At 40.4% G+C, this 27,135-nt stretch overlaps 1 protein-coding gene across 1 annotated transcript in view; it reads right to left on the minus strand.

Moving 5' to 3' along the window:
* Positions 1–27,135, minus strand: part of rabgap1l (RAB GTPase activating protein 1-like) — a 108,403-nt gene that overhangs the window by 5,696 nt on the left and 75,572 nt on the right. Inside the window, 6 exon segments of the mRNA XM_018695300.2 lie at positions 314–418; positions 560–670; positions 4,430–4,522; positions 15,774–15,902; positions 21,364–21,405; positions 25,278–25,421. Of these exon segments, the coding sequence (XP_018550816.1) occupies positions 314–418; positions 560–670; positions 4,430–4,522; positions 15,774–15,902; positions 21,364–21,405; positions 25,278–25,421 (624 nt within the window).

Below are 27,135 nucleotides of genomic sequence, written 5' to 3' on the forward strand. Positions count from 1 at the left end.
GTTGTGACAGTGTGACTTAAAACGATTATAAGCCAGTTGCTGATGTTGCATTTTCTTTGGTCATCGTGCATTTCAATGGTAGATATAACCAAACAGTGAAGCCATAAACCACCTTCAAATGAGACACACACTGTGTTGCCTTGAGAAAATGTAGTAAAAGTTCTGTTTATAAATGTATTACTTGAAATAAAGTACCACACCAATGCTTTGACCGCAAAGATCATTAAACCAATTGACCAGTGAGGCCTGTAGCTTGTTAAGGCTGAGTTTAACGAGCTAGAGGAGATGAGGGTAAACAGAGGGCAGATGTTACCTGAGCCGTCTCCTCCTCCTGTCGTCTCTTCTCCTCCTCAGTCTCCACTAGACGCTGCTTGGTGCTCAGCAGCTCTTTGTTCAAAACATCGGCTTTGTCTTCTGCCTGAATGCACACACACAAACATACAAAGACCCATCATTTAATACCATTTAATACACAACACAGACACAGCTAATTATTAAATTCTTGAGGGTCGTCAGACTGTTGTAAGATTGAAAATGACTTCTTGAGGTGCTGTATTACCTGGTCGAGGTCATTCCGGAGGGCGATCTTACTGGTGACCAGCTCATGGGCCAAGTCGTCATTCTCCTGTTCTAGTCGCATACTGGCTTCCTGAAGACGACGGTTCTCCCTCTGCACACGCGCACAATACAAACACACGCAGTTGCAGAAGCTGTTAGTGTGTTTGTGAGATGCACCTCAGAGCACCTGCTTCCAGGGGATGACGTGGAAACACTAGGAATCTGTTCAGAAGTGTTTTTTCTTACAGAATTTAATGTTTTTCTATGTAGACCCCGTGGCTTAGGGGTTAAGATGCTGACCATGAACTGTCCTTGTCTTCAATTCCAGCAAGAGCCATCTGTTCACCACATTCTGCCTTATTTCCTGTTATCTATTTAATGGTGCTTTGTAATAGAGGCATAAAATGCCCAAGAGCAATGAATAAAAAAAGCTTGTTCACATCATTTACTCTTGCAGTATATATATTTTTTAGTTTATTCAGCAAAGTAACTGTAATTAGCTGGGGGAGAGAATATCTGTGATATAAAACTAATAGTTGACAAACAAACAACAACAGATTCTATGGATGAGAAAAAGGTAACAATCATGGTTCTATTTTAATCCTCATTTATTGAGGAGCCAACTCCCACTGCCCACACACACACACACACCACACACACACACACACACACACCACACACACACACACACACACACACACACACACATTAAAGTCCCCATTGTAGACCATTAGTGGAGTCTCATGACTGCTGGTCAGCCTGAAAACAGTCTCACATGACAGCCATGCCTCAATGGGACGAAACAGTTGTCATGGTTGAGAGCAGTCACCTGACTGTGATACCCTGTCACTTTTACAAAGATGGCTTCTTCTACCCTTAATTAACCACACACTCTCCCACCCACCCACATGTAAGAATAGTATGGCTACATACTGCAAATATAAACTAGCATAGGATTAAGTAAAATATACATGCACCTGAAAATCTACACAGACAAACATATCTAGTCACATGCTGTGCTCCAAGTTGACACCTCTGCACAAAAAGGTTTCACCTCAGCAGATTTAAACAGCTGTGAAAACTAAAAAAAACAAAAAACAAACTGTACCAGCCTACAGAATGTGTAAGGTGTCACCAGCAGACAGACACAGCCCCATCACGCTCTGATACATTATATCATGCATCATGCCAACAGCTATCAGCTGGACAAAGGGAAAAAAGAAAAGAACCCTCATGCTGCTCTTCAGATTCAATTAATCACTTCCTGCATGCAGAGAAGTGGTGAGTTTAATTTAGGCACAGAAAGGAAAGACCCACATTGTCTCTGTTAGTGGTGGGCGGAGGGACTCCTGTTGCATATGTCATGTTTATAACTGATTAAACATCCTGTTAAAATCCTCTATCTTTAAACACCATGTCAACAGAGCTATTTCACCAAACATGGCCAAAGCAGAGTATTCGGTCAAATATCACCGGCTAATGTAAGTAGAATAAATAGAAGTAGAATAAGTGCAAAATCTCTGATAATGAGAAGAGGCAGCTTACCCTGCTGCTGTCCAGAGTCACAACAACGTCTTCATATAGTGAGCCTCCAGCAGCAAAGACTTAAGTCTAACACATGATCCTGGCAGGACTTTCCCTTCTCTGTCTGACACTTCCCAACTTCACTCTCTCTCGCTCTCGCTCTCATTACTTTCCTTTTTCCAAATGTGTTTACTTGGATGAATATAAACCATATGCAGTCATTGATATAAACACTGAAAGCAGCTTAGGAAAAGTACAACTGGTCAAAAAACTCACATGTGGATTTTACAGATTTAAAGCAAACGAGACACGAACTACAGACAAACACACCCCAAACAATACAACACAAAAAGTACATACCTAAACCTGGAGCATACAAACATGTAAAAATGGTGAACTGTTGAATTAGAGTGAACATAAACTAACTAAAATCCAAGAAGTCATTCTTTCCATGTCCAGTTTAACCCTGTACTAATTTACAAGCAGCAACATTCCTGCGTCGTGTCTTTCTGTGTCCTTGCTCTGTAACAAAGTCTTTCCACTGGCTCTGATCCAACATCTTATCTACAATAAAAGTCTTCCTTCCACTTCCTCCAGAACCAGCAGCTTACACATACGCTTCATATCACTTCTGCCTTCAAGGAAAAAACAATGTCATGCAATGTTTTTCTTGTGATTAAAGTTCTGGCTGTTTGTGTGATGCGTTTTATTATTTAACTTGATTCTTTAATACATTTAGTTTGTTTCATCCTATTCAATTTGATCCTCTCACAATCACTACTTATGTGATATTTCACGAGGCAGTTATCATAAAACATCAAAGTTTTACTGACACAGTAAAAGGCAGGCTGATTGTTGTTTGTATCTGAACTTTCAAAATCATCCAAGGAAACAAGCCAGTGGCTAAATTTTCATGAACTAAGAAACACAGTCCTGATTTTTAGCCAGACCAACATGTATTCTTGAGTTGATTCAGCTGGGGCCAAAGGAATTCCATTAGTTCTGGCTTAAAAGTGGGCGTGAATGAAGCAGTGAACCAAGTCTGAAAAGTTTATATCACTCCAGAACATAATTAAAGATGAGGTTCAAAAATTTTATGATTTAAAGAACTGCAATGAATGCAATGGTTACAAACAGCTGAGCAGTGAACTTCCCAGCTTTTTACAACTATTATTACTATTAGGAATTTGTAAGTGATACAGTCATCATACAATCGCAACACAAAATCTGTCCTGACAAAGACTTTCTTTTAAGTCAAAATACACTGATTTCCAGAAATTGTTTTAAAAAGGCCATTTCACCTTTTCTCTCCTGAAACGAACTGCACCAGTTTGAACTTGACAACTTGAGTTAGATGTATCAACATCAGCAGTTTAGCATGTTGATAATCATAAAGTAATATCTGCAGAACACCTGCTTGCTAAAGTAGCTGGATATGTTACAATTTGCTTGCTGGGAAGCGAAAATCCTGAGAGCTGTGGAAAATTTGTAACATAGCTGACATCACAGTTTGTACCTCTCAGAGAAGAGACAAAAAGAAAGACCCTGAGCCTTTACTTAATAACTTATATACTTGTTTATCTTAAAAATTCTTGTTAAAGGAATAGTACAAACTATTGAACTAAGAGACTATCTACTATTTACTATCTTTTTACTATCACTTACAAAAAATGCATGGTTTTCACTACTAGTAGTAAGTGTATTTTAGAAATGAACTACTCTATCTCTCTAATTTCAAAGACAAATTTGAAAAAAGAGTAGCCTTGGAAACATGACAAATTTAAACCTAGAGGAAGGAAAAGAAGACCTAAGATGCTATCTGTTGACAGTTTGAGTTTGTATGAATCTTAAAATATCAAGCTTAACCTCTCCTGTTTTTATCTTCTGAAGAATCAGACAAGATAAAGTCACTGCAGCTAAACCTCTCTGACAACACCCGGGCAGCTGTGCCCAAAAATAAATTTTTATCAATGTTTGGGTCAAGAACGATAAAAGTCTGTGTGTTTGAAGAAGTCATGTTTCAAGCCGAAAACAATGTGACAAATATTAACAAAAGTACAGTTTGAAAAACTGACTTGTGCTCACAAGAGATTTCTAATCTTAGAAACATGGCTAATTTTAACAAATGAGGTTGCTTGAGTTGTTTGTCCTCACTGCTGGAAAAGACAAGCACTTTTCTTACTATCTGCTGTCTGTGAAATTATTCAATTAAAACCTAAAGGAGACAAAGTTGCTCTCACGTGAATAAAGTGTATGTGCTTGTGAAATGTGTGCGTACCACAGGAAACAAAGGTAATAAAATCAAGATATATCATAAGGTGTGTGTATGTGTGAGTGGACGTCCTACCTGGTATCGGTCGATGGGGTCTTCCTGTTGCAGCTGGCTCTCTCTCAGCGTCTGATATTCCTTCTCAAACTTCTTCAGCTTTTTGGTTGGAACCTGAAAACAACAGGAAAGTAGTTTTTTTTTTGGTTTTACTGTAAACTGCCTGATAAAATCTCAGCCTATCCTAGTTGCTGTGAGTAAGAGAAGAATGTGTGTTCATTTATTTGATCATGCTCAGTAGTTTGTGTTGTCTCCTTCTTGGCTTATTTTATTTGTCATTTTTTAGCTTGTTCTCAGCTGCTGCTTCTCTCACTGTTAACCTTATTCTTCCCGCCTTCTCACTGGGACACATACACCAATTTACATTTTACCACAGGGGTAAGAGGTCAACTGCAGCTAGGAGAAAGTAAGGGTGCAGTGTCACATTCAAGTACACTTAAACAGGGCTGGTATTCTAGTAACAGCAGGTCAAAACTAACTGAACTAACTCTGACTATTGCTACTAAAGTATGTGGCATTGTGGTTTGTGCTGCACAGTTTCTATTTCTATCAGATAGTCAGCTCTACATATCATACGCTGTGCGAAGATGCACACGGAACATAAGAGTATAAATAAGCCAAATTAGGCACTTTACAGTCCATGTTACTGTAAATCAGCTAGTCACCGTTGTTCTATGAAATCTGCCCAGACATCAGAAGCTGTTAGTTCACAATGTGAGCTACACAACCAACGCAGCCACTCCAAGTCATTCATTTCCTCCTGAGATGATAGACAACACAAAGTGGGGTGAAGTGCAGACAAAGTTAGTTGAACTCTGATGTGGTCATTAGCTAATGAAAGTCAACGGGCAGAACACTTCACCTTACTGTGATGCTACCAATAAGGTTTCATTGCATAAACAATATGTAGCCCTGCCTGTAATCCAAATGAGCCTAGAATAGAGCCAGAGAAGTCTTAGAATATAAAACCAAAATGATTAATTTATTCTGATAATGTTAAAGGTTTGTTTATATCAGGGATGTTTGTAAACTAGAGAACAGCAAGCCCACTATATTTTCAAGTATGGTTATGGTTATGTCTTTTTTCCATTAGTCACAATCTTCAACTATGTATAATATATAACTCAGATGGTAAAAAAATATTCATTGGAGCCCTAAACTTGTTTTTGTATGAATAACTTTGTTGAACTTGAAGCCAAGTAAAGTAAATTAGCTATTTTCACCGAATAGCTGTCTAAACACTCCACAGCGAGTCATGGCAACTTGTTAAAACAATCTTACTTGAAGAAAACAATCAGAGGCAGTTTGAACCTGTGACCTCTCAGGTGTGGCGTCCTGGATACAGAAAGGCTGAAGAGTTGAACTGTGTTCACTGAAGCCCAGAAAACGTCCATGCAGTGAAAACACAAGCTCAAAATCTTCCTCATGCATTTTTCTGCATCTTGGAAGTACAGCTCATATAAACATACCACATTAAGTTTCTGACCAAACACAAAAAATTCACGTTAGTAAGCAATTCTATTTTTCTGTGTGGTGTAACGATCTCTGAAATTCACTTTAAAATAAGCCAAAGCCTAAATAAGCCTGTAATTTCCTTAACACATAAAATGTGATAAAGATGTTCCAATAGATGGAAAGAAAACATCCAAAATATCAGCGGTGAAATACACTGATAAATGACTGATATTGAACTGCATCTGTATCTGTATGTGTGTACGTCTGCTTCAGGTGGGTGGTAATGTTATCTCCCCTGTGTGGAAACACCGTTGCTATAGCGCCCAACGTTAGGGCTGGGGATTCCAGGTCAGTCTCAGTCACATGACCCCTCCTCTGAGACTGGCATGTGCATGTGTGTCATTTACTGGTTGTGTTTAAGTCAGGTACCTCATTCAGTATTACACATGTGCAGTTGTATTTCTTGATCTATCGTTAAACAAACAGAAGGAAAACTGAATAAAAACTCATGCCTGTGCTCTCATTTCAACAAGTCCTGATTCATAAGAATATAAAAAATATATTAACTGTCCATTTTTGTTGCTTTGTACTAACTCAACTTCTTCCAAACAAACCCAAAACATAAAACACAAAACTTCTTGTGTGGTAGAAAAGTGCTACATGACATTGTTTAGAACAGCTGAGTACGGGGTGGATCATTGCCTGGAACACACTGTACATTTATATGATAGGGGATGAGTGAGATTATTATTTCAGCATAGTCATTTGGTCTTCTGTACTTCAAATGTTTCTGCAGTACCAAACAGAGTTTTTTCCAAAATCAATAAATGCCCTTCTGCCTGTTTAACTTTAAATTAAACTCATGTACTTCCTCACAGTCGGCTACAGTCTACTGTTTACTGATCTGAGACAACAGTGATGAATGACACCCATTCACTGCAGAACTAACACTGTTTAAATAATTTATAATGCAACTATGACAATATTTCATTATTTCTTGTCTTTAGCCATTTTGCTTTTCTAGTCACTGTTAGTTCATCATTTACTGCTGTAATAAAGTCCAATGACAAGATAGTCAGATGGTACATAAAAAGGACTGAATGTACAGCATACAAACATATGAAAAAATAGACAATGAAACAGAACCTGTACCTACCAGGACAGTAATGACTGTCCTGGTAGGGGTTGACCCTTGACATTTATGACCCAGGAACTGCTGAGCTGAATGAGCGACACCCTGCAATCTATCTGACACACAATCCTCCAGCAGATAACAGAGCTAAGGCCCATTCTGTTGTTATCTGTGTGGGAAAAACAGCTTGGTCTCTGCATGCTAGTTAATAAGCGTTGCATTGTAACAAGACAGTGCAATAAATTGAATGTGGTGTTCTCCTGTCGGCATCGTTACTGCCAGGGTTGGGAGTTTGATTTCAAATAGACCAGACTATTAACGCACTCATGTGAGGTGTGAGAGCACCAATTAATGTAGAAATCCAGTTTTACTCATCATTATGTTTTATCTGCAGCTATAGATTGAGGAAGTAACCCATTGTGCTGCTGTAAATGAAAGTGAGACTTTTTAGCCTCTGGAAGTTGATATGCGTCAGGTAAGATGTAAAGAGAAATTTTACCTGGTGGAAACAATGTGTTAATATGACTGTGATAACTGTCTTTCAGCTGAGTTGTTTAACCTGACAATTGTAAGGTCAAAAACTGATTTTAGTATTCTTGCCTGGGAGGAAAAGGCCTCTGAAAAACTATTTACCCCGTTATGGTGCCCCCTTAATCTCTATTCTGAAATAGGAGTGATGGCATTCTTTTAAAACTGGATAAATCAGTCCAACCTTAAATTTACGTGGCTCACGTTACACACAGTGAAATACAACCAAAGCTGCACTTGCAGGATTATTTGATGAAGTGGATGTGGTTTCTTTTGTTAGCTTCCCTGACACTAAATTTTCTTTGTGATACACAGCAAAACAACAAAATAATGTACTGTGTATACAAAATAAAGTAACCCACTTGTGCCTGTGTATATGAAAAAGTTGTAAACTAACGCGTGAAACATGAAATGACTGTGCAAGAGACAGAAAGCGAGAGAGAGGGAGAGAATGACGTGTGTGTGTGTCCTAAGATTTTACACTCCTCCAGATTTGCCTTTTTGATTTGAGAGTTGAACACACACAAGTACCAAACACACCCACCTCTCGCTTTCTCCTCCTCTCACATACTCATTTCATACATTTTAGCACTCTAGTACAGAATCTACACCACCAACTAAATACACAGGTTGTGTCATACTTTCCAAGCTTCCTGTATGTGATGAGATGGTTTGTCACAGATTTCTGCAGGTTAACAAACCCAAACTGCCAAGTATGCTTTTTTCCTCCTTGACATTCAACTTTCTACGTACACACATCACTTGCTTGTGGGTGAAGAGTTCACATAGTCTTAAATGATATTTGGTATTATCAGTAAAGACAAACTACACCTGCTGCATGTCTTGCTGTTTCATGCTATCATGACTCAGTTTCTCTTCAAACACAGTTTTGTTAAAACAGTTTCATGCTTCAATGTTATAAAAGCCTTTACCACTGTGGGTCTAAAACGATTGCACTTAAAATCCAAACTGAATTAGTTGAGTTAAATCAATGTGAGGGGTAAGTCTTCACAACACTGGACCCTGATTGGCTAAGAGGAGCAGATTTTAGAGATCAGGGTCAGCTGGAGAACAGCAGCTGGTACAGAGCCAGTGTTTTGCTCAAGGACACTTCAACATGTTGGGGCGTTTAACCTAAGTCTCCTGAGTCTGCACTATCCTACTGATATAAAGAGTTTAAAAAGAAAGAAGCTCTTATTAATGCGCGCAATTACACAACACAGGAAAGAGTTCAGCCTTTTTTCTTTTTTTTTTTGCATGTACAGCCAGTGAAGCTTAAGTGTTGTTCTCTTTGAGTCACACATTAAAACAGAGATCATCGACAGACAGGCTGAAGTCTAGCTACTGATTACACAACCTGCTGCTCTACAACACCCCTAAAACACACAAACACTACGACATGACTATGTAATGAAATGTAGCTCTAAACTGGGCTGAGCTCACCTGTTAGAGGCGAGGCTATTATTCAAACATACAGACCCGCTACAGCTACAATCACACAGGATCCCCAACTCCACGACCTTTCCTGAAAAAACTGCAGCTGAGTGCTTCTCTTTCTCTAAATCTGTTGTTCTTTCCTAATAAGTTGTTGCTGTTTTTTTCAGTCTTGTTGCTCCAGTTGGTCTGAAAACCACCTGATATAATAAATATATGCAATGTTGGGAAACAAATACAAAATTCCCTGATACTCCCTGGCTTTTTCTGACAATTTATCCTATTCCCTGACTTTCTCTGCCTTGAGAGAGACTGCTGCCCTTTACACTGATATTTTGTTTTCATCACGTAGCCGATATCTTTACTTAGAATGACTTACAAGTGGTAAAACTGTAAAATAAGTTACAATTTTCAGATGACCATGTTATCAACAGTATTACAAGAAAATGCTCCGAGAGTCAAACTCCCTAATACGTTCAGACATTCCCAGCAACTTTTCCTGCAAGGAAAACATCTCAAACATAATTTCTTGATATTCCTGAAATTCCAGGGACAGAGCTAAGCCTGCTCTGCTTAGATACAACCAGTGAGTGCGTACAGGGCTCGGCGTCTTGCTCAAGGCCAATTCAGTAACACACACGGTTGCTGGTACACACACAGGGCTCAAACCAGCTGAAGCATCACCAAACCACAAACTCACTTACCACAACTTTCAGTGTAAATGTTAAGAGGACTGTTTGAGGACAGAGGGGCCTCTCTGATTCAGGTAATGCGATTAAAGATGCCTGGTGCCCCAGTGCCGCAGGAAATGGTACCAGGCCCGCTTTTAGATTTCTGACCTGAATCCCTGCAGCAGAAAATGGAATTGGTCCCAAACCTCTAAGCTGAAATCACAGACACTGGTGCCATGCTGGGTAGCATACTACAAGAAAGGTGATCAACTCTTACAGAAAGTGGCAGCCCAAGAGTTTGAATATTGAAATAAGGACAAAGCCAACTGGACATCTCATGAAAAAGTAGGCCATGGAATTCAATTACCCATGTGAGGGAAACACACACCCATGCGCGCACACACACCCACAAGGTCTCCATTGATTTCAAATTTATATCCGTAATTGAAAGAAAGTGACAAACACAAACAAGCTTTGTGTCTGGACTGAATGACAAAGCTCTGTAACCTTTAACATCAGACACACTTTGAGTAGAAACACAACACATGCCCACACATATCTACTGTGTCTGAGTCTACATCATCTACCGCATGGAAGGAAACATGTAGATTCAGTAATAGCTTCATTTTCTATCATTGTTGAAATGTTCATGAGGACTGCCCGAATAAAAAAAAGGTAAAAAAGGATAAAGACAAGAAAATAATATCTGAAAAACAGCTGAAAAAAAGCAAGATCACATGAAAAAAAGAAAAGACAAAAGCAGGTGAATTCCTCTTGAATGTCTCCCATCAGAAGGAGAGATGAAAGTAAGAAAGAAACAAAAGAAAGTGACAAACAGAACAGACCTACCACCGGTCTGGGCGCCCTGAGAGGTCTGGAGTGGGCGACCAAGCGAGCCAGGGTGTCCTCCTCACCCGGTCTGTCCACTACATGAGCGTCGTACGCCACCATTATGGACACCTCTTGCATCATCTTGACTCCTGCTTGCTTCCAGCAGCAAGGAGCAGGAGAGGATGAAGAAGAAGGAGGGAGGAGGAGGAAAAGTGGTGGAGAAGGAGACAGAGAGAAGTGCAGCTGACAGCTTTTGATTCTCTCTGAGAGTGGAGGAGGCGACTGGCTGCTTTCAAGAGTCTCTCAAGAGCTGAGCCCTGCCCACTGAGAGGAGGAGGGGTGGGGCGAGTGAGAGGGCAGTACAACACACCTGTTTGTCTCTCTCTCCCTCTCTGTAATGCTAGAAGTGTGTGACAAAGGAGGATGAGTTTGCTTTTTCTACCTTTCCACTGAGTGAGTACTTCCCCCTCTCTCTCTCATTTGTGCCACTCCCTCCTTCCCTTCCTCTCTCAGATTCTCTGTTTAGGTTGCAGTACAAAAGTTACGTTTTTTTCTATTTCCTGCTGCTGGTAAAAATAAAGACAAAGGCTTGTTTACACATGTACACAGTGTGTGTGTATTTGAGGTTAACAGACATAGGAAGGAAGTTGTCAGATCAACCACAGTGACTTGTCGTTGACAGTTGCGCATCGTTCCAACGGTAAAACCCAGGAAGTGAAGTGAAAGCAACTTCAAGGCTGTCCTGGAAGATGCCTGAATACTGTAGCATCCTCCCAAAGGCGCCCTGCCCCCCCCCCCCCCGCTATAACTACATGACAACCTCTCTGGAAACATATTCCTAGTCTTAGGAGAGATACACCAATGGGTTCATCTCTGTCTATTTTTTTAATCTACTGTATTTTCTCTCTTATCATATCTGGTTCCACGATGAAGATGCATGTTAATGGTCAAAGAAGGTAGATTTGTTTGAGACAGAGGCACATGTCTTGTCTTTCTTTACAGAGCCCTGCTTTCTAGTTTCTGACACTCTGCTTCTCCTGTTAAGTGCTTGTCATCTCCGTTATGCATATGCATTTCTACACAGGAGGAAGAGATGCAGTATGTGTGACTAATTAATAAAGGTTCACACGACTTTGTGAATTACATTAGTAAAAATAAACAATTCAGATATCCAGATATATAAAACTAACGTCATAATAATTCATATATTATGTAAATATATACATGTAAAATAACTGACTTATTATAACTGCAGTATTTGTGAACAGATAAAGTCAGTAGAATAATAAAATCATTCAGCATTATATCAGACAAAGTATTCAAGGTTCATCACATGTTAATAGTGATTTCAAATAATAATTATATTGGCAGATATTACATTTACTTAACAAACAACCCTGGCACGATGTACACACTAAATCAGTCAGATGGATTAATTATCAAATGATTAGTTTCCACTCAAACACGACACAGAAATTCTCAATGTCCATCAGTTCTATTAAGACAGTCAACTTGAGAATTCTGAATAAAAATCAGTAACAATAATCTATTGTTGCACATAAGTTGTGAAACTCCAACATGGCAGCCACTATGTGTGCTGCTTCATCAGAATGCCTTCTACAGCTCTCTCTGTACCTTCTCATTTTGTGTTTCCAGAATAATTTCTCTTTAACTCTCAATGCTTATAATATGTTTCTGGAACTTTATATAGTAAATTCTTTTCTCTATTTCACTGTAGGTCTGTTTAAAACTGTCTTTACAGCCTCTGAGTCTTCATCCATCCATGTAAGTCTTAGCCTGGGACTCTATATCTTTCCTCCTTTCTAAATTATTCTGTCAGTCTCTCCACACACATCCTTCTCTGCTTTCTCCTTGGTCTGTTAAAAGTTTAGCTTTTCTGTTGGAGGGATTTGGCAAAAAACGGATTAATCAGTCAAACCCTGAGCAGCAAATGAATGTACAACATTTCTCTCCTTTTTTTCTTGGAGTCCTAAAAAGTCATCACTCCAGCTGCGGTCCGGCGGATGTTTAAGAAGGCAGAGAAATTCAAATTCTTCCTCTAATCCCCAGAAAGGCTAAGCCACCCTACTACCCGTTGTGTTCATCAAGCCAAGGTGCCAGTGAATTCTTTCGCTGTTTTAAGCAGCTTACAGAGTTCAGCTGATCCGATTTAGACGTAGTCAGAGAAAAATATGTAAAAGGGGGGCTGAGGAGAGACAGCAAAGTGACTTGGACAGGCTGGTTTCCCTTTTTCTCTGATGGCAGTTGAGCACGGCAGGTCTTCCAACACTCTTCCAAATAAAGTACTGTAACTACTGTCTCCCTTAACCTAGAAGACACGTATAAATGCTTACAGATCTATTTATCAAGGTTGGAAAGAGGGTAGGTTCCTTTCTTTTCTGTCATCTCTGATCCCAGCTAACTGGACTGTAGATGTTGCAGAGATATAGTTATAGTATCAGCATCAGCTTTGCTGCTCTGTTGCCAACAAATTCATGCTGTTTGACTTGGTCCAAAGATGCTTTTAGTCACTTTTAAAAGCTAAAATCAAAAATCAGCCTGGAAAGTCACTCATTCGAGTGATAAACCCTCTGGCTTGGAAACAGTGTGTGTAGTAACATTTTGTGTGATGGAGTGTGTGACGTGGTGTAGTGGTAGATAAAGTAAGGGCTGAAACACTTCAGAAATTGGCTGATCAGAATTATCCAACAATAATTGCAATAATCGAGTGTTGAAGTCATTCCATAAGCTGATAAGCATAAGTGATACTTTTGTAGCTTGTAGCTATTCTACTCTGAAGAATTACTGCTTTTCTCTGTTTTATATCATTGTAAATTAACTAGAGTTTCTCTCTAGGATCTGACATATTATGGAAGTTTGAAGGTGTGGTATGATGTGGTTTATGAAGGTGCAGTATAGTATGAGATGATGTGGCACAGCATTCTGTATTGTGAGGCTTTGTGACATGATATGACATCGCTAGATGTGGCACAACATGGTTTGATATGTGATGTGATGTAGTGTTTTTCAATGTGACATGTCACAAGCTGATGTGACATGCTGTTATCTGTGGGTGAGCTGGTTTGGGATGACTGAGTGGTCAAAATGGTAAAAATAGAGAAAAGTAAGGAGGCGTAGAAGAAAAACAAGACTCTTTCTCCTCTTAGTCATTTTCATTAGACTCAGCCTCTCTTTATTTCCTCTCTCCTTCTGACTGACTTGCTCCATATACTTCCATCCACAGGGAATATTCTATTTTAAAACTTAAAAGAATAACTGGTTTAAAACACATGACAGCAGAAAGGATATGTCTTTGAGGACAATAAGTCAAAGACGCACAGTGCACATTTCTGCTGTGTGAGCCATTCCTTTTAGGATCAGTGTGTGTATTTTTCTCTCTCATGAGTATTCTGTTTAAGGTGTGGTCAGCCTCTCTAAAAGCCTGAATTCCTTCAAATACGTTACTAATAATCCAACAATATCCAGCTTTAGGCACTTCCCAGGATTCCCACAGGGTGACTAACACTCTCAGTTTATATATACGTATTTGCGTGTGGTGTAAGACAGGTGCCAAGTGAAGAGTGGCCAAAACCTCAGCAGAGAAAACTTGTGTAAGCAGAGAAAAGGTGTGAAAATAAATACGCCAACACAACAGGAACTGAGGAACAGCAAGGAGGTGAAAAATTAGCAAGGGATGATCCAGAGAGACACACACAGTCTCTGTGTGTCCTGTGTCTAAATTATTCTATCAGAACAAACTAACTGTTTTGAAGACAATTCAACATATGTGCAGATTTTTCATACAGAGCATGAGAATAAGTGACTGATGACATTGGACAAGTGGTCAAGCCTGTGTTGGAGAGTGTGTGTGCTCTTGTACAACATAACACTTAACATAACATGTCATAATGCTGCAGGATTGTGCAAGAGTACCAAAATGCTACTAAACCACCAGAGATACCAACAGTGAGTCACTGTACAGGATATCCTGTGCATAGAAAAGCACAGAAATACAACACACATGAAGGGATCATAAGCACTTAGAGCTGTGTGTCCTGCCAACATGCCCTCGACCATGATGATACGTCACAACCTGCTCACACACTGTGAGCTATTCTATATTAGAAAGTTAAAAAATGTCTGAAATAAAGAGAATTAAGGGTTTGTAGATACAGACAGATGAGAACAGAGAGCAGGGCAGAGAAGAAGAGAGAAGGGTGGAGGGAGGATGATTATCTCTTCCATCTGTCTCTGTCAACTCTTTCCTTCCTCTATCACTACACACTCTGCTGACACACACACACACACACAGACATACACACGAACATAGTATCCTATACACTGTGTCCTGCTTTTGGTCTCTGGTGACCTCAGCAAATTCCTTAAATGCCAGCAGCCTTATTAAGGTCAATAGGAGGATGATAACATGTGTGTGTGTGCATGTAAGGGAATTTTATCAAACACATAGCCTAGCAAGCTTTCAGGAAAACTATGACTAACATTCATGGCATCAAACTTTTATCTGTTATTGTCAGATTTCAGTCCAGACCAAGAGGCAGCAACAACAAAACAATGTAGCTCGCTGCAAAGTAAGTAATTGAACTATATGTGAAAGAATGCAGTCATTATTTGACACATTTTCTGCCCTCTTATCAGGCTTCTCCAACACAGCAGACATCCAACCCACAATATATCCAGCTCATAAAAGCTTTTACATTTAGTGCTACTGTGGTAGCCCCTTCCTGACAATCTCCATGCCTGTGGACACAAGGAAACTAGAAAGAAAAGTACAAACTTCAGCAACAGAAAGTCCCATATGTCAGAGTCTCACCTAGTCTTTCTGACTGACAGCAGTGACAATAAAACAAGTAGTAACCCTGCTCTGGGTAACAAATACATAAATAGAAAAGATATAAAAATCACAATGACAGCAATAAACAGTTCAGCAGTCAGTCAGTGCAATAAACCATGACATCTGGTCCAGAAGGTGAGGGATTTAATCCCTACAACAGCCAAAACTATACTTGATGTGCTCCTGGACCTCTGATCCCTCTGGTTAAATGCATTTGTATCTCAGTGGGAGATGCCAAGACAGGAATTCTTTACTGCGTTGCTCAGGCTCATAAAATAATCCCATAGTCACTCCTGGAATGACTTTGTACACACTTGTTCAACAGTTTGGGGTTTTACAGTGCAAAACTGAGGACATTCTTAAAAGGTCTTTTTTCACTATGTCACCAGACTGCGGGCTGAGGGCTAGGTCTTGGTTTTAGACTTAGCTAATGCATTTGTTTGTGTTTGTAGAGCTCCTTACCTTGATGTTGCAGGCCTGCTCCATAAGTCTTCGAGCATTCTCTGCAGCTCTGTAGCGTTTAGGGAGCTGGACCCTGAAGAACTTGAGAGCCCCTTCAAAATCAGCCTGCAAGAGGTCCTCTTTGGATGTCTGGAGCAAGACACAAGGAGGTGGGAGGAAAGAGGAGGTGATGGTGGAGACAGGACAAACAAGGGGTGTCATAGTTAGACATGAAGAGTACAGAGTAACCTCCAACAGACTGTTCTAGCCAATTGATGGTGGTCAATAGATTTATAGATTCTGGGGTAACAGACTTACAAGGCTATTGACTGAACAACTTGATGAAGGTTATATTAATTCATGTGAGAAACTATTGATTCTATTTAGTTAAATCACATTCAACAAATCAATTGCAGCCTGACCTCCAGAAAAGAAAAAAATCTATCACATTTTTACCTATCCCATGTCTTGTCCAACTGCATGATACAATGCTCTTCGCTCAGACCAGCAGAGTCACTGTCCATTATCAAGTATCAAGTAAGTGGAGGCTGAAAACTTAGAAAGCACCTTACATTCCTGTCTTCATATTCTATCACATTCCATCATCATATTCTCCATGCGCTTACCTAAAGAGCAATTTACATTATGCCTCTTAGCTCTAATTTCATTTTCGTACCTTATCTTTAATGCTTCATTTATTGTAATGTATAGCTAAATGTCCAAAATATAACATACACTTAAAAAAAAATAAACAAATCTCGGACAAACTCATTTGCTGTCATGGTCCTACAAGAACAACCCTCTGTCAGTAAAGTTTGCTGTCTTGACACAATACACATAACTGCTGCAGTGCAGCTGCTTGGTAGCTAACAGCATGAGACAAATGTAGTACTGGGCAACTCTGTGAATCTGTCAAACTATGGATGTGGAGAAAGGTATTTTGAGAGTCCAACTGAGTTTTATCACTAAGTGCTCAAAAACATACCAATACCACCACCTTGTGGTGAACAGACACCTACACACTAGACTTTATCCTGAGCAATTATGTACATCATATGTATGAACAAATATGTTCATTAGTCACACATCAGCTTGGTCCTTGCTTGACCATGGTTCCGCTGTTTCATTTCTAATTCTGAAGGAAGCTTTGGGAACGGCGGCTGTTAAATTCTAGGTAACATGATCAGGGGGATAAGTATTCCAATCTCACTTTAGGGACGAGCAGAATTTGCAAGCTTCAATTTCAAAGGAAATCAAAGGTCAGAGCTCAAAGCATCATGACAACAGATGCAATAAATGTTGCTTTGGCCAGTCTCAGAAGTGGAAAAGCAGAGGCTGCTTTTCTGAGACATGCTTGGTTGCTTTTTCACTATCCTATGTCCTCAGCAGTAGCTGGTTCCATTATGAACATGAGTCAAACTAGCAGCCACTCCTGTATAACTCTAAATCCAACCATCCATGCTAATTTTTTTTTCATCCAGCATCTGTTTGCCAGCCCAGCCCACCCTCCTGCCTCTCACCGCCAGCAGCCTGGGGACGAAGAGCCGGTGTCCCATCCCAAGGAGATCCATCACCCTGCAGAATGAGTCCGCTGAGGCCTGACTGCTGTGGGCCCCCTCTTCTGCCTTCCCCTCTCCATCCTCCACCGCCCTACGCACTGCTGGAAGGGGCAGGTGGGGGGTCAGGGCCGGTATTGGGGGAGGAGAGGCAGGAGGGGAAGGTGGAGGAGATGGTGGAGGGGTGGGACAGGGTGAGGGAGAGGGGCGGTCCCGCTCCGGGGCCAGGGTGGCAGATGACTCCAGCGTGTCGTCCAAATGTTCCAGTAGGTTTCTCGGTTGTTGGAAGAGAGTTGGAGGAGGGGTGGACTCGGAGCAGACAAGTTGTTATGTCAACTTCACAGAGCTGAAAATTGTTTTGAGGTCAATGTCTAGCCACACTGGCCGACTCCTGGTGATCGAAGTGACTGACCCTCTGGGAAGAGAAGCTGATAATGCCACATCAGGCAGTATCACAACAGACTGATGTTTAGGACTCCAGCTACAAAAGAGGCTAATTGCTACTTAAAGAAACACACAGCAACTCAGCAGGCATAGCCCACGCATCCAAGGCATGCAAAGTTAAGATCTGATCCAGTTCATCTGGGCAAGACAGAATTTGGACAAGTGGACAAGACGTTGGTGGCGGCCACTCAGCTTGTACCACTGTCAGAGCCCAGAAACGGCCACCAGGTGGGACAAAATAACAGTCAGAAAATGATGTAATGAAGCTGCTTTCGGCATAATGCTGAGTCTCTCAGCTACCTGCCAGTCTCACTTTGAAATCCAGTCACACTACCCACTCTCATCTTCCCCTGCCAAACTCCCCCAACCAATTCCAATCCAGTATGCCGTTGCCTAGCAACAAAGCTGCTCAACACGTGGGCTGCTGCTCCGGCAAACAGCAGCAACGGATAAGTACTCCACCTTTTTTATTTTTCCTTCGTTGATGGACTTCAAAGACAGAGAGAAAAGCCCCTCAGTCTGCACGACTGAGTGGCCTAAACGTTCAAGGCTCGGTGCGTGTGAGACAACACATCAAAGCAGTTGATATGTTTTGTACCCTCTTTCCAAGTGGCAGGCCGCACCTGCTATGAAGATGACAGGATTTTAGCTTTCTTTGAAATGTAAAATGGATTGAAATAACTGTATGAATCCCAGTCTAAGACTGAGCAGTTGGTCCTGATGTGGTCTGTTAACGTGGCAGTATGGCACTTTTCTGCCTTGAGGGGAAGATGATGTGCTGCAAGTTTGTGTTGCTTTATGGCTGAATGGATGCTCAACTCGATGAGTCAGATTGAAGGCAGCTATGCATGAGTTTGGAGAGAGGTAGTAAGACAGAAAGAACTGTTTGCCGTGAGCATGTAAGTCTCTCTGTTTCTTTGCTCTTCCTCTTGACTGATATAACCCTCTGATTTGAAGTCTGTCCAGTTCCAACCTGGACCAGTCAACAGCTCCAACATGGACTCCAGTGTCTGTCCCTCCGGCAGATTTCTATTAGCAGCAGCAGTCAAGTATCCGGTCTGTGTCGGTCAGTAGATCCTTTAAATGGTAAGCAAGTTCCTTCAGATGGAAAGTCACTTCTTCCTCTCAACAACACAGGCTAAATGGTTGAGTGTTTGCATGAGTGTGTGTGCTATCAGGAGTGATGGTCCTGGCCAGCTGGGGTGAGGCGAGGCAAAGAAACCACACAGTGCTTCCCGTCCACTGGCCACTCTCTTTTTTACTGTCTCTGCCTTCCTGTCTTTCTTTCTTTACCCCTCTCTCGCTTTCCTTTGTGATGCTAACAGCTAACAGCTAGCAGCTAGCAGGGGCGGCTCCGTTGCAGAGGTCTGGGTGGTGGACAGAGGTAGCGTGTTGGAGAAATACATAGCCAACCAACAGAGATGAGGAGAAGGCGGAGGTAGAGGAGTAGGAGGTAAAGAAATCAGAGAACGAGGAACTGAGGGAGAGAAGAGGCTCCAAGCAGGCATCCATGGGAGGTAAAGATGAAGAAGAAAAAAAAAGAAAAAAAAAGAACACAGAGCTTTTCTGCTCCAGGTCCAGATTGCTAACGCTGTAGCTTATGTTCCTGTTGTGATGTGGATGGCGACTGCTAAGCGGGAGAGGGAGGGAGGTGAACACAGATGGAGGGAGGGGTGATGAGAGCGGAGAGGAGAACAGGATGGATGGAGGAGGGAGGAGGGAGCCTCGGGGGAGAATGCCGTCATGCCCGGCCAATAGGAGGCAGGCAGTGGAAGCCCCTTCCACCCTCCTCGCATCCTCATTTGTTCTCCATTCCCGACCATCACATCCACCACATCTTTCTCTCTCTGGCACACAGAATACATTACTGCTAAAACACAGAGCAGGAGGGCTTTTTAAAACCAACCATCTATGATTAATTTAGAGCAGAAAGCCTGAGAGTAGCTACATTACAGTGTAATATATTATTTTATATAAATTATGATATATTATTTTTACATTATTATTAGCATTATTACATACACATACATATTTATTCTCATTATTATTAATATCCTGAGCTAATTTGCAATATTGCATTGGCTTTATCAGTTTTAATGTAGTCCTGTTTTAGGCTGTATTGGTGTAATGTATACTGTGCAGCTGTTTAATGTAAGAAAAATAAATATTAGATCAGGAGTCAAATTTGGCAGGTAATAAGTTTTAAAGGACTGGTTTTGGTGGTAAATAAGCTGACTGGGACATACTGATGACTATCAGCTGTTTCTCAGGACCCAGAAACATATCAGGTTATAAACTTTCTAGCATACACTTTCCTCATCATTAAAGTGAGCTTGGTCATTCACACAATTATAGTGACTGCACATAATGATGATAGTTTTACATGAAGAATAATTAAAGGAAATGACTGTAAACACGCTGAGCCATTGCGTGTTGTTATCAGTTTGTTTCAGTACTGCGACTATATAATGAGACAAACAAGCCTTCATCACTGAGTGTTGTTGAAGTTCCAGCATGACTTCCACAAAGACTGTCCCATCAAATTAATGTCTGCATTGAACAACCAGACACTGACGTGCAATATGACACGATCATTGCCAAAACTCATCGATCCATCCCACCACAAACAGATCTGATAACACAACAACTGGTAATTCTACACCACTCTGCTCTGATAGTAACAACATTCAGTTTTGTCTGGTAATATATTTAAAAAACTAAAGCAGATATGCTCTTTACATTTTTTGAAACACACTTAAAAGTAGAGACATCAACTCATTTTAAAACCCTGATTGATTTTAAATAAAATGGGAACATTTGGTCATTTTATCTGTGAATGTCAGTCTGTTGAATGTTGTCTGCCTGTTTCTATTTAGCAAACCATATCTCAGAAAATGCATGGAAAATTACATTTTCAGATGGTAAATGACACAATATGTTATTATCCTCTGAGGGAGACTGTACAGAAACTCTCTATGCAGCCACAGCTGTATTTTCATGCTAAAGATGTACAAATGGGTTAGTAGTTAGTTAATAGTTCAGTTGAACATGGCGTGGGTACAACTTGAAAACACTATTTAAATTCATCCAGTTTGTATACTGCTAAAACATCTACTATACATGACAGTAAAATTAAATCTAAATTTAAATCACTTAGTCAAAGTCCATAAAATAAATCTCCCACAAGACAAAAGACATGTGTTATTCTGGTCAGAATCTGGTCACTGTGATATAGTGGCAGCTGATGTGAGTCATACAGCATCACATTCAATATGATGATATTATAATTTATATTAGCCCTTACCCATTTATCTCATTTGTCATTAAAGACGGCCTCCACACTTCCAGATGAAGTTTATGATTTGAGCACTAGGGGGCGAAGAATGCCAACCAACTAAACCTCTACACATCACATCAGACACAGGACTGAGTGCACCTCCTCAAACACATTGCCTCTTCTGCACAATCATGCATCCCTAAATCTTTGCTTTGCACTTGGTATATTATTTCCACTAAACTCTACCAAACTGCTCAGAAAATCAACATAAGAACTTGATAGTGAAATGTAAAAAGATGGTTACAAATAGATGAATGAATAAGTGAGTACTAACCTTGAGCAAGGCCAGGGCTACGTTGAAAATGATGTTTAGACCCTGGAAGAGAGAGGAGAATTAGATGTGAATACAATGAAACTGAAAATAATTAAAAACAGGAACTGAATTTTGTGGCAAATTATAGCTGCACTCTGCAGCTTTACATATTGGCAACATCTGATGGCTAATAAAGCCAACCTTTTCAAGAATACTACTTAAATCTCTAAAACTCTGTAATTTCTCAGGAGAAATCTCACATGTTGGTGAGTTCAGCTTTCCTCATCCTCTCTGCTGCATAGGAGAGCGTTTTAATTTCTTTCCTAAATTTGGATTCAACACTTCCACTGCTAAGAAGTTTTCCCACTTGTGCCCATACGGACACCAGAATCTACAGTGTGTCAGTAAATATTGATGGGATGCTATGCTGCAGACACATTTCCTGATCTTCCTGATTTAAGATGAAGAGAATGAACACAAATCTAGAAATACTGCCTATTATAACTTTTAACAACAGCTTAAAGAATAAAGACAGTCAACAATCTGCAGAGCAAAGGAAACCATCGTTGTCTAGGTAAGAAATATGTCCTCTAACTGACATTCTTAAAAACTTTTTACAGTAAGTAAAACATTCAGCAGAAATGTTGTATGCAAAATGGCATTGACAGGGCAAGAAAAGAGAACATGACACAGAGAATCAAATCCAAGCTGTACTACAAACTACTTGAAAACTACTGGTTATTTAAATTATAACAGCCTATCACAATTACCTTACTAACAGTTTATACTGATGTCAAAAAAGCTCACAAAGCATCTTGAAATTCAGGTATGTCAATTTTATTATACAACATATTTTTTAGGTTGTTTATTGTTTAAGCCATAAATGTCAGCTGCACAGATGAAATGTATATGTTTACCAACTTGTTATAAAGATGTTGTAGCTGCAGGGCAAATGCATGTTTTTTAACAATACATGGCAGAGATAGAGGCTAAAAAACACAAAGATTAAACTCCCCTGTGTTTTATTTATTTCATATACTATGTTTCTTTATAAATCACAGATCATTGTGTATATTATTGTGTGGAGCAGATAACTGTATTAAGAATTCAGTGTTATATGTACATAAATGCTGTGATCCTATGTTTTTTTCCCTCCCTCCTTTGTTGATACAGTGATTGTGATTTTGACACAGGAAGAAAGAAAATGTAAAGCTGATGTCAGCACTGCATGGGAACACCCGTCTCCTTGGTCTCCGTGACAACCAGTTCACATGGCAACACAGGGCTAAAAATATCTGGACAGCTCTAAAAATAACTGGAGAAAGAGAAAAGAGGGGGAGCTCTGCCTTCACACGCCTATCTTTGTGGGCCTCAAGATGGTGCTACAGTGCTGAGGCAGGATCAAAGGTGCCTATGAGAGAAGGAAAGATAATCTCGGAGCATGTGTATCCGACCAAGACAGATTGCATAGGGAGAAAGAGATAAACATACAGAGAGAGGAGGTAGGATGACATGGGCTGGGAAAAAGATGTGGGATGTGTGAAGGTTCAAGACTACATGATGAGTGCAAATAGGTTTCACAAATGATCTAACCCTCAGACGATATCAAGGTGTGAGCCTGGGAGTCTCCACCAGTAGAACTTAAGGCTCTTGTATCAGTGGGAAAACATAAGAGTAAATAAAAGTCCAGTAGCTAGTGACTTAGTATCACATGATATGAAGCAGTACAAAGAGGTTGAATGAGAGGGAAAAAATGGGTAAATGTGGTAAAGAGGAAAAGAGTAAAAGAATCAGAAAAATTAAAACTTTAGCGCAGACTACATCAAGGGAAGAGTATGAGGAGAGAGATTAATAAAAGGGATGAAATGGATAAAGGAAGAACCAGAAAACAAGAGAATAAAGTAAAGTAAAGAAACACAAAAAACAGGCAAAGAAGTAAAGCTGATGATGAAGATGATGGAGAGAAGCAAGAAGAGGAGAGGAGACAGAGAGAGACACAGGAGATGAGAATTCTGGTTTAACAAGCAGATTCTCATCATGCGGCTCATTGGTTGAGAAAGACCTGGGAAACTTTTAATTGTTCTGCCTGCGGCCAATAGGCAAACAGAGGGAGGGAGGGAAAGGGGGGGGGGGGGGGGAGTGGAAAAAAAGGGGTGGAGAAAGGCAGAAAGAGCAAGGAGGATGGAGGGAGGAGGGAATGAAGAGAGCTCCATGACTTGACTGGTGTTTTGTGTCATTAAGCTTTTCAAAACAACACAAGATTACCAAAAATGTAAAACTCTAATGATTCGTCACCACACAAAAATAATTTCACAAGAGGGAGAAACAATTAGTCAAGAAGAAAATAGGTGGATCAGCTCTTAAACTGATCTTTCTGACAGAGCTTAAGCTGTTGTTAGGAGTAATGTCTCCATCTGCTCATGTTGGATGCGGTGTTCCACAGAGCTCACACCTCAGCTTCCTTATATCCTCTCAACACAATATTTATTTTCCATAAGGACACAGCTGCACGTTCTAACTCCAGACAGAGGCCTCAGCCAGACATTCCCAGTGCACCCTCATTGCACATTTGGCTTCACCACATCTTTCTGGCAGCTTTACCTGCCACCTGATCCACCTCACCAGCAGGTGGTGATCAGCTGGAAGCTGTATTTCTCTCTTCACCTGAGTCCCAGCTCATACAGACACAAATTAGGTGATATGGTCATAAACCTGGTAACAAGTACACTTATGAACTACCTTATGTTCGAACATGGTGTAGGTAGTCAGACAGTGACTACCACAGGAGTCCCACAAAAAACACTCCAGGGATTTAGATCAACAGAAACCCTTCAACACTGTTACACATGTGAGGGCTGAACTCCCCCAGCAGAACTCTGGATTCCCTAAGGGGTTTCCTCTCCAGACACCCAGCAAGAGACTCCAAGAAAAGATTTTCTTACTTTATAAAAATACTTCACTTGTGACTATTTTTATATAAGTTTTATTCATTTTTATTGCAAATGGCTTTGTAGCACTGTAAAAAGGTGGTGCTGCTGATCATTGTGGAACTGAACGAGAGCTGAGATGCTGTCAGGCAGTCAGTATTCTTTGTGCTGCTACTGCCTGATGAGCACCAGAAGTCTTTGTTAGCATGCTATGATTTACAAAAGAAATTCAGTTTGAGCTCTTGAGTGTTGCAGAATTGATTTTTTGTCTTCCCCAAGAATGCTAGCTTGTAAGAATACAGTCTTAAGCGAGCAGCTGCTATACGTCAAAAAGCCTCTCATACAGTTTTGCATCTGCAAGAATGACCATCCATGAAATGTTTTTCAAAATTTGTCTTTCACCATCTGACTGTTCAAGCTCCCCTTTCATCTCCATGATAGGGTGGTGCTGCAAAATGTAACTGAATTTGTTAAAAGATAAAATGAATCGCTTTTGCAATGACAAGACAATAGTCACAGTACTGAGATTACTATTATTATGAAGTCGTGAATCCAAACTTAAATAATATCGTGGGTAAGAGACATGAGTGGCCTAGTGGCTTTAGGAGGAGGACCTCTTCAGAGGAGCTTTCTGTAAAAATGTTTCAGAACAAGAAGCAAGCAGTGATTGTGATCGGGTCAAGAAATCGTAATTACATTAAATCTGTGATTGTATCAACCCTAAAAAGCCTGATCAGCACACCCCTACTGATTACATTGGATAGCCTGAAGGGCAGAATGCAGATGGATCAGTGCTGATGCTGGTATAGCTTTGTCTTAAATGACCTCTGCTTCTGGCCACTGATAGCTGGTCAGCAGAGGTAAAGCTCAACCAATCACTATCTCCTTGTCCTTCTCCTTCCTCCTAACCTCTGCCACTGCTTCCCTGCCTTACTCTTGCCCTTATTATTACTTTGACCCTCTCTTCACTTAACTCTGGACAATGTGGTGTTGTGAGTCAAACTGTACCTCACAGAGCAGCAGGTCAGTGATGTGGAACACCATGCACAGGGGGAACTTGGCAGTGAAGAGGGTAAGAAACCACTGGGAGGCATACATGTGTGCCTCCAGGTTCAACTCCTGGAAGTGGGACCACAGGTCTGGAAGCTGTTCCTGTACGAGCACAGAGAGGAGGAGGGAGGAGGAGGAAGACAAACTTGTGAGATAAAACAGCGCTTACACAAATATACAGATGTGGCTCCACTTGTCATTTCAATTTTAAATTATTTCATTTTTACTCATACTTTATCAAATCATGCTGTCTGACTGAGATGATAATCTCTTTCAAGAGCGACACAAGAACAAAAGAAAAAGTTACAAAAGACACATAACACTGTTCAGTACCATGGCAGAGATTATTCATACATTACACAAACTTCCAGTTTAATACAGAAAGTGAAGAGATACTTTATTGTACAAAGCAACTACACTGAAAAATGTGCCATTTAAAGATGACTGATTCTAACTTTGCAAAGCTTAAATGTACCAGATAATCTAAAAGGAAAGCTGGAAACCAGGACCAATCAGCGAGCTCATGTTTAGTAGCTCTCACAGATGGAACTGGTCTGGTCATGCTAAGGCTATGCACAAGGTGAAAGAACTGTCAATGACATATTATCATGAGGGTAAAAGGCATTCTTACATTGATTTATCATTCATATACTTCTGTTTTGACAGAGAGAGGAAAAGACAGCTGCAGGTCTCAAATAGAAAAGAGTGCTCATGTACTTCAGTGTCCATACATGTAAAGTGAATAGAGGATTCAATTAGCCAGATAATGATCCCCTTTGGCAGCTAACACTTACCATGTCACATGACACCTGACCTCGATCAGATAGTGAGCTCCCACCTACATACTAATAATTAGCAGTCAATGCTAACATCCTTACATTAAGCACATTAGGTCGATGCTAACTGAGTTGATCCTGATGCTGAGAGACGACGGCCAGGATGGATTTCAGAGCCAAATTAAACCTGGTGACTGGATTTAGGTTGTAATACCTGAGCGGGATGGGACTTTACACCAGCAATCATTTGGCCACAACAGACAGACAGAATGCTGTTTAGCCTACAGAGACTCACACATACAGACTAAGAATTAATTCTTGTTATATTCTATTATATTTTGTGACCAGAAACAACGAGTCAACAAGGCAACAAAAAACATGTCGAAACCCATAGGTGATGCAATCACTGGTAACAAGCTGTAAAAATTTGAATATGATCAAACTTTCCTTGCTTTTATGGAAAATGCAAATACAGTTTGTAAGGCTATTTGCACTGTCTGCTGGTCTTTTCTTTTTAGTGGCACCCAGTATTGGTGCGTTGTACAAACCCTGCACTCAATTAGTAATTAGATGAAACAGCCCAGGGGACCTTCATTCTCAGGAAAGTAAAAATGTTGGAAAATCATCTTGTGTAAATTAATGGTCCTAAAGACTAGTCTGTACACCAAGGATAGCTGGATATGTGAGGTGAATTCCATGGCATTTAAACCTATGACATTGCTAAAATGACTGATTAACATTTTTAATTTTGAGCTGTAATTGTAGTGGACCCCAAGGCTGAATCATTTAATTTCTGTCACTAAGTGGTGAGATTAATTGTTTCTTCAACTACAGCCAGAGGTGTCTGAAAAAAATGTGCGATGAATGAACACAGCAAAGAAACAAAGATCAACAAATAAACTGGGACCAACTTGCACCCAAAGCCTCATAGAGTTTTGAAGTAGGAAGAGCTATTTTATCTCTATTTAGCTATTTCTATTCATTTTTGGGAATGGAACTCTACCCCGTTAAATAATTACAAATGTTACTATGTTAGAAAA

The sequence above is a fragment of the Lates calcarifer genome, linkage group LG17, assembly GCF_001640805.2.
Source record: "Lates calcarifer isolate ASB-BC8 linkage group LG17, TLL_Latcal_v3, whole genome shotgun sequence".
NCBI lineage: Eukaryota > Metazoa > Chordata > Actinopteri > Centropomidae > Lates > Lates calcarifer.